Genomic DNA, 7,992 nt, shown 5'->3' with positions numbered 1-7,992 from the left:
CTGAAAATGAAAAGGGACTCCATGCTTGTAAATGTTTTTATATAAATTACCTGTAACAGTTGATCAAATGATTCTTATTTCTCACATACGTATTCATACATCCACATAATAACAGACTGCACCATCAGCACTCTAGTAACACTAGCCGCCGTGACTTTTGTTCAACGAAGATTCTTATATGCACAACGTGATTCACAAATGAAGAGGAAGAGAACTCAAAATAACGTCGTCATCATTATCATAAGCTTCATATGTTACACCAATGTTACACACAAGTTTTTCTCTTGTACGTGTTGTAAGATCAAATATGGCACATAGCTATGAGTTGATCAATGATGAGAGCCTGTACAGAAGGGGGGGGGGGGGGCGTAGTCAACTCGAACATCCCTCGCTAAAAGGGTTCCTTTGAGGGACACATTTCCCTTCTCTTGCCTCTTGTCCTTGAATCCATGTCTATTGTGTGTGGTCCCTGTACAACTGTAAGGACCAGAAGCAGGCCAAAGCAAAAACAGGGAAAAATGTTTTTCTTTTGCTCAAAAGTTCTTTTGTTTCACAGCAAAAATACGTTATCTCCCCTCTTGTCCGTCAAAAGCTGTCACCACATGGTGTTGGAGAATCGGAACGTGATCCGTGGGGGTGTGTGGGGCTTTGTTGTGTCTACCCGTAGGGTGTCAAACTTAATAGAAATAGTATAATTGACCGTTCACTAAATCCATTTTCAAGAGTTTATACGGCTGTGTCATTTGATTCATTTAAAACCCGTTCCACAAAAGCAAAGGGCCAAAGAGCCTGGGAACCTTGTCCAGAAATAACCTGCCTGTACTGAGGTTATAACACAACTTTTTCCTTAAAATTACAATATTATGACTGCACTGCAATACAAGAACCATAGAGTTTGGATTTAGATTTTTGCCTACATGGTTCAGTTTTGCCATAACTTTGGACATGACAGCTTTAACTTCTGTCTGCTACATGATATCATGTAGATGGCCATCAAGGGCATATTTAGCAGACATTTTAAAACATTTATAAAATGAGTCAGATCGCAAATATGAAAAACTAAGGTGCAGAATTCATTTTTAATCAACTCGTAACTTAAGCCAGCTACAACTGATGAAGTCTGCCTCCACTTGCAACACTAACCAAAGGGGGCGGGGCTTAGTGCACGGTCAATTGAGCATTCAGTTTTACCACAAAGAATCCAGGTCACGTTTCTTGATTCAAACATTCATGTCTCCCACATTAAATCTGGGTGATAGTCAAACTGTCTTGTGGCAAAAACACAAGTTAATGTTTTTTTACTGTGCCTTCTGTCAGTTTACCAAATCTCTTGATGTGATTTATTTTCCCTAAATCAACAAACTGCAGTTCAAGTACAACAAATTAAGAAATAAAATGATTATTCAACAGTCTTCAGAGGAATGCTAATTCTGCACTCTCCAACCCATCAGCAACAGCTCGGAGGAAGGAAGTGAAAACCGGTTTGTTTACCATGGATTCAACCTTCCTCTGCATATTCGTCTCATTGGAAACCTCTGCATGAAGGCTACATCATTTCTTTACAGCATGGTACCTACTGCCACCCAGACGGTGTTCACCAGGACACAGAGTTAAAACATCTGCTGCATCATGGATGCACCCAGTCTGGAAGCAGGAATCACATTCTATTTTATTGACAAGCTTTTAAAATCCCCCCATTGTTTTACTTTTTATCTTATCAGAGAGCAGGTCAAATCGCCTTTCCGTAACTTGTACACTTTGAAACAGAATGCAGAATGCTTTAGCATTGGATCATTCCAATTTAGGCTCACATTTTTACAAAATGACACATAAAACTTCACCGTGGGTGAGAATCACGAACCTTTCGTTTCAATTCTGTGTCCTTTCCATCAGAAAAAAGGTTTTCTAGTCCAACATCTTCGATGCATGACATGGCAATACTGTGAAAAAAAGCTTATTTGAGATTCCGTGATAGTCTTTTCTAGTTCAGCAGGGGGACACTTAGAGTTGGCTCATGTTTCTTTGTGTGTTTTGCTCTGTGAAAGGATTAGTCTCTAGAATGATATGGCACAAGATCTCTGCCCTGTTTGAGAAGGCAGAGCTTTTTAAAACTTGAAGACAGTTCATTGGCTTTCGGTTAGACTCAGTGACATGTCGTCATCAACGCAGGTAATCTCATGAGGCTTTCGGTTAATTTTCTTTCTTAGTAGTACAGTTGTATATTGTATCTAAGTAAGTATCTGAAAGCCATAGTTAAACACTAGAGGTGCAGGGCTTGTATTACGAGAAATGTAAGATCCGCCGTTATGTGAGCTTTACAAAAAGAAGAGGTTAAAAGTCAGGATATCTCTGTCGCCTCAACTGATTATTCTTTTAAAACGTTGCCTTGTGTGAATATCTACTCAAACTGACTGACTTTTGCACCGTTTTGGTATTTCTGGAGGCTATTGCTGGTTTCTGAAAAGGGGGAATCATTAAATCTTGGAGGGCGTCTTTTAGACCCCAAAGCACCATGGAACCAAGAACCGAATAACTCCTGCAGAAGGATTGGATGCAACCAGCCGCTCACACGTTTTCTTCTCTAAACAGTCCTTGCGCCGCGTAGCTTGGACGTCACGTCACTGAGTCTAGATTTCAGCAGTTCAGCATGGCCTCCGCTCAGTCTCAGATCAGGTGCGGTGTGCCCAACAAAAAGCAGCATGCTAAGAAACCTATAGAAGCACTCATGCATGCCAAATAACTAAGAGATCCGGTCAGCAGACCAGAGAGTCTCTAAATATGGGACACCTGGTTTGGACTGGACGGCACCAGACCGGAAAGGACCAGTAGAGACCGGACTCGAGCGGGTGGGAAGAGAGGGTCAATCTGTGTTGTTTTAGTTTGTTTGAAGAGCAACCAGCAGAGGAAAGAGGACATAGGAGATGGTAGAGAGGGGGGGGGGGGGGGGGGGGGGGGACTCTTCAAACAGCAGAGGAGGTCCCTAAAGCCGAGTGGGCCGCAGCAACATTAAAGCGCTTGGAAGTAAAAAGTCACATGTACACCTCGTGGCGTCCGCCCACACACACCTGGAAACGTCACCTTTCACTCTGACGTGTGTGGCCATTGGTTGAAACAGATCACATGGTCTACACTTTGAGGACGTCCTCTGGGACGCCCAGCAGCACCAACCATTCATTCAACGTGAGCGCTGTCTCCTTTCTTTCAGTGAACCGGTTCCCTCTGCTCACCTCAGGACAGCACCAATGTGGACTGCAGGAGAAAGTGCAGGGGAGAAGCGGGAATGAAAGAAACACTTCTCTGTGTAAAATATGCTATCGAGGGGTCAGTATTGCATTTTCCCATGTTTTTGTAAATGTAAACATCTTACGGCGGGGCTGGTGAACGATTATTAATCTGTCCCAAACGTGTTAGTATTTACTACTCTTAAAAAATAAATAACTGATTTCCTAACACACAGCATATTTGACGGGATGTGCCCAAATGTTACCTTGAAAGCACGGTGCTTTATGGTGTGGATGAATTGATCCACTAAAGTACAATAACGCTAAAACAGCGACTTAAATTTTACGGTCTGACGAGTTTGCAGACTAGCCTCTAGATTCTACCTCATCCTGGATGCTCTTAAAGGTACAGCATTAGAGCTGTTGGCCAGTTTTGGTGAGTGCAATACGTTTGGGCAGACCAATAGGAATAAGGTATGGTGGAGTTGGCAATAAGCATGTTGTCATGTGCAAGGACATGAAGTGACCTCATGCAAGGTGGTTTTCACATTTCTCTATGGCGGAAATGCCTTGATGCTAATTACAGAATATCACTGTATCAATACACAAGATATCTCTATTTATAATATTTAGCCTTAGTTAGTAATGCTGTGTTGTCTGGCGTTTCTACTCCTATTCATTTTGATCAAAAGACAGAAAATACTCTTTTAATCTTCTAATCTTGCCTGAGGCAACAGATGAAAATAACGGATTTCTCTTTCTGACAGCCTGGTAATGTCGCCGCACCAACCCTTGCCTTCAATAAAACATTGATCCACTGATCGTATCTCTGCAGCAAAGCTTGTTATTGTCACTTACTGAGTCATGTGCACAAGCTGTTGGATATAAACAAGTAGTCTGCCAAGCTCTAGAATCTAATCAGATGCAATCATGACCAATAATGTGGCTAATGATGGCGTGGCCACACCACACAGCAACCCCTGGGTTAATTGAATGAGTGTTGAATCCCAAAAGCTCTTGTACTTTGCTAAACGGGAAATTTGGTTCACAATAAACTAGTTAGAGACACCAGACAAGACGACTGCATGACTACTCAACGGACTAACTCCCTCTTATCGGTCGAGGCCTATGAGGAGTTTGGTCTTCTCCTCCTCCTTCTTGCTCTCGTTCTTCAGGTCGGCAAACACCTGGGTAAAGTAGTGTGGGTCGGTGTTGATCTGGAGCATCTTGCCGCTCATGCGGTTGATGATGTCGAGGCAGCGGTCCCAGAAGGCTTCCTTCTCCGCCTCGACCAGAAAGGGCTTCAGCGGGTAGGAGATCTCGTTGCCCATGTAGGAGTAAGACAGGTAGAGGCAGGTGAGAAGTGACGCCTGCAGCTCACGCTCTGAAGCCAACTCGGATGAGACCACATCTCGGCACAGCATGTAGAGGAAGACCACATTGGCCGGAGTGATGAAGCCCTGGTCCTGCCAGCCCTGCAGGAGGAGGGAGCGGTCAACGCTGCGCAGCCACAGCACTGGATCTGTGGGAGAGAGACGCTTCAACCTGTAGCACCGACGGCACAGGAACTCGCCCAGGCTGCGCATCAGTTCGCTGGTGGAAGCCTGGGGTTGCAAAGAAAGACGGTTTGATACGAAATGTTGAAAGGATTGATGACATGTGGCAGCAGTAAGTAGCTCATGGTGAAATAATGCTTCAAAATGAATCATTTAGCGACAAGGCTTGGATTACCTGGACAATGACACGTTTGGGTGTGCCGGTTGCGGCCGCTGGCTGGACCCCGGAAATATTTTTGGCAGCGACAGTAGCTACATTAGCCAAGGTCTTGGAGATTGGCAGCAGGGAGGAGGTAGTGGTGGTAGTGGTCGAGGGCTCCTGGCTGGAGGTGTAAGATGAAAGGTTAGCACAGGACTGAGACTTCTTCAGCTTCAGGCTGCTGGAGGCTGAGGTGGCCGTGGCCAAGGCGTGGCCATCCGGAGAGCTCCCTTTCCCACCATCCCCGCCCTCCGCCTGCAACTTCTTGGACCCCTTCCTCTTTGCCGATACAGCCACAATGCGTTTCCATGGCAACACACTGATAATGGAGGGGCGTTTGAGGGATTTTCCTGCTGCTGTGGCGGCATCCTTGGCGTTCTTGCTGTTCTGGACCGCCGTGTAGTGGCCCACCGCCGCGGGGCCGTCCTCAAACAGCACTGCCTTGCGGTAGCTGGGAGACAGAGACAGCACCGTGCCCATGATGTCTGCACAGGGGTTCCCAGTGGCTCGGAGAAAGGGTGATGGGGAGCAGCAGGGGGGAAGCTGGTTGACTGTTCCTTAACAAAAGCTTTGAGAGGATCCAAATGTCTCACTTTTGGAGAAAGTCAAACCTGGGAGCCAAAAACAAGAAGGTGTGGAAATATTCTATGTTAGTTACATTAGTAAACAACTCAAATCAACCTGTCAATAACACTTAAGGTCCACTTGAGATACTTTCATGTTACTGTCGCTAAACTAGCCATGGCAAGTGAGCAAGCTCCATCTAATGAGGAAGAGGGTGAGATAGAGTAGAAAGCTCTAGAAAAGCTAAGATCTGCCTGCTGCTGTTTCTAAGGCCAACCACAAGCATCCGGAGTCTTCAACACCTATTATTAAGAGTACAAATCGAGGTCTAACCCTCTTCTTTAGTAGAAAATTGGTGGAAAGCCCTGCAAAAAGTTATTCACCCTCAGTTTTTTTCAATTGGGGAGGGAGAGTTAGAGATTGTAAAGGATCATTTATTATAATTGAATATTTAGGATAAAACGTTTAATAATACAACATTGTGCGCAGATTGTTTTATCACGTTTCATCTCGAAACTTGAGTGACAAAATGTACTACCAATTATATATAAATACATATTCTACATATAGATGGCATAGTGGTAATAAACAGATGACAGTACAGTGTGATAAATGTTCACATAAAGGAGTCTGTCAAAGAAAATCATACTGAGCTACCTTGATATTTTACAATTGAGCATTGTACTCTGTGACAATATATTGTTGCTGATATTACCCTCTATTATTATGCTAATACATCTCTGTGCACATCAGCATATACAGGCCTGACCAGGGGGTAACTATGCACAGTAAAATAAAAATACAGAGTAAAATAAATATCTGAATAATATGGATGAATATATGCTTAACATGAGCTATAAATAGTATATGCAAATACACTGACCGTTTTCGCTTTGAAATGGATGCTGTATGCATTTTTGATTGCTCGGTATGTGTGTATACTTTGTTTAATGTTAAGTCTCTATAGTAAGCCCCTATCTTAATGGTGTGCACTCGTTTACCACGCATCACTGGGGTCTGCCTGCCACACATATGTCCATCAGTATTATATAAGAACCAAGGCCACAGAGGCATGAGAAGGAAATGTGCGCAAGCATCCATCTTAGCTTCAAAATGGAAGCCTTGAGAACAGCCCATCAACACAAGGCAGCCTCAGCAACACCAGCGTATGGACCTGTGCAATCACACACCCACAACCTCTACAAAGAAATACAATGATGTTGCTTTTAATGTTAGACTGATGCATTTTCTTTAGCTACATGGATAATCTGAATAGGAAGAATGGCGTTGATGGTGTTTCTATTTGGAGCATTTGGAAGGTGGGGGAAATGGTCTTACTACATACAGCAAAACATCACATAGTTCTTACCTTGGAATCAATTGACTCGTCTTGTGGGATCCATGTATCACACCTTGACCCCCTCCCCGCCCCCCGACCCCCTTGCTGCTGGGCAAATGCGGTCAAAACGTGAAAAGGGGCTTTCCATCCGTCCTGCTCGATTCCCGCGCCGCCAGCACAAGACGTCAGGGGTCCAGAGAGTGAAAACGGCTCGGTCCCTGATTATATAAGAGCCCTGTTGTTACAGGACCGGACAGGTCCGCGACTCGGGGGTCTTTATAGGAAGCCCTTCGGCTCGTCGATGGGAATACAGATGCGGAGCAAACGCGAAATGCACTTGACGCCTTCGCTCGGAGCGAGCAGGGAGATGTCTTCCATTGAGAAACGGAAAATCCTACAGGCCGACCGACACGGCTCTTAATGTCCCGCTAGGATGCTCGCAGCTCGGACACACCTCCATCGGACGTAAATAAAAACAGCACATATCGCTCTTCATCGACACAAAGGCGCGCAACACCAAGAGAGCGATCGGTGGAAGCAAAATGGCCACTTTGTACTCCAAAAATAGACAGCGGCTTATACCCTCAGCTATGTAAACCTGCCAGATAGAGAGACACGGAGAGAGGGAGGGAGACCCGCCGCTCTGATGCGGGCATCTGCAGTTATTCGGGGTTGGATGGCGGCAGAGAAACGGCGCCTTCCCATTGGCTGCTGACGGGAGGCTGCTGCTGAGGCTGCCTGGTCGTCGCGGTCACAGCATCGCGGCTGAAGCCACTGGCCATCGACGGGCTCCAGCCTATCGGAGGGATTCGCTGTCCGAGGTGCTGAAGCTGGCGTGGCGGGGAGAAGGAAGGTGCTGCGACGTCTTTATGAATCATTTGCCGCGAGCCACACTGACACCGCAGGTGTTAAATGAGCGGGGGGACGCTGGGGGACTGTGGATCCTGTTTGATTTCACTTAGAGATCTTTTGATTGAATTTAGAAAAGGCGAAATGCAAACAGAATACCCCCAAGACATTTGTAGTTATTTAGAGGTGCCTTCAACAATCAGAAGGTGGATCATAAGGGGGCAGTTGGGTGGTAAAAGCTGCTGGAAGAAGCCAAACACAGCA

General features: G+C 45.4%; 1 protein-coding gene across 1 annotated transcript; it reads right to left on the bottom strand.

Moving 5' to 3' along the window:
• Window positions 1-2,932: 2,932 nt before the first annotated feature.
• Window positions 2,933-7,761, bottom strand: LOC119220621 (cyclin-dependent kinase 5 activator 1-like). The gene is made up of 3 exons (XM_037476733.2): window positions 6,910-7,761; window positions 4,953-5,587; window positions 2,933-4,825 (listed from the first exon to the last, which is right to left on the bottom strand). Exons 2-3 carry the CDS (start codon window positions 5,454-5,456, stop codon window positions 4,334-4,336), a joined length of 996 nt encoding a protein of 331 aa, XP_037332630.1. The 5' UTR covers window positions 5,457-5,587; window positions 6,910-7,761; the 3' UTR covers window positions 2,933-4,333.
• Between the last annotated feature and the right edge of the window lie 231 nt (window positions 7,762-7,992).

Source organism: Pungitius pungitius, chromosome 12 (assembly GCF_949316345.1).
Source record: "Pungitius pungitius chromosome 12, fPunPun2.1, whole genome shotgun sequence".
NCBI lineage: Eukaryota > Metazoa > Chordata > Actinopteri > Perciformes > Gasterosteidae > Pungitius > Pungitius pungitius.
The sequence above is the reverse complement of the archived record's forward strand: the minus strand, read 5'-3'. Positions and strand labels throughout refer to the sequence as shown.

Coding starts and splice junctions, on each gene's coding strand:
- LOC119220621 (XM_037476733.2), bottom strand. CDS start 5,456: ATGGGCACGGTGCTGTCTCTGTCTCCCAGCTACCGCAAGGCAGTGCTG. Junction 4,826..4,952: donor CCAAACGTGTCATTGTCCAG/GTAATCCAAGCC, acceptor TTGCAACCCCAG/GCTTCCACCAGCGAACTGAT.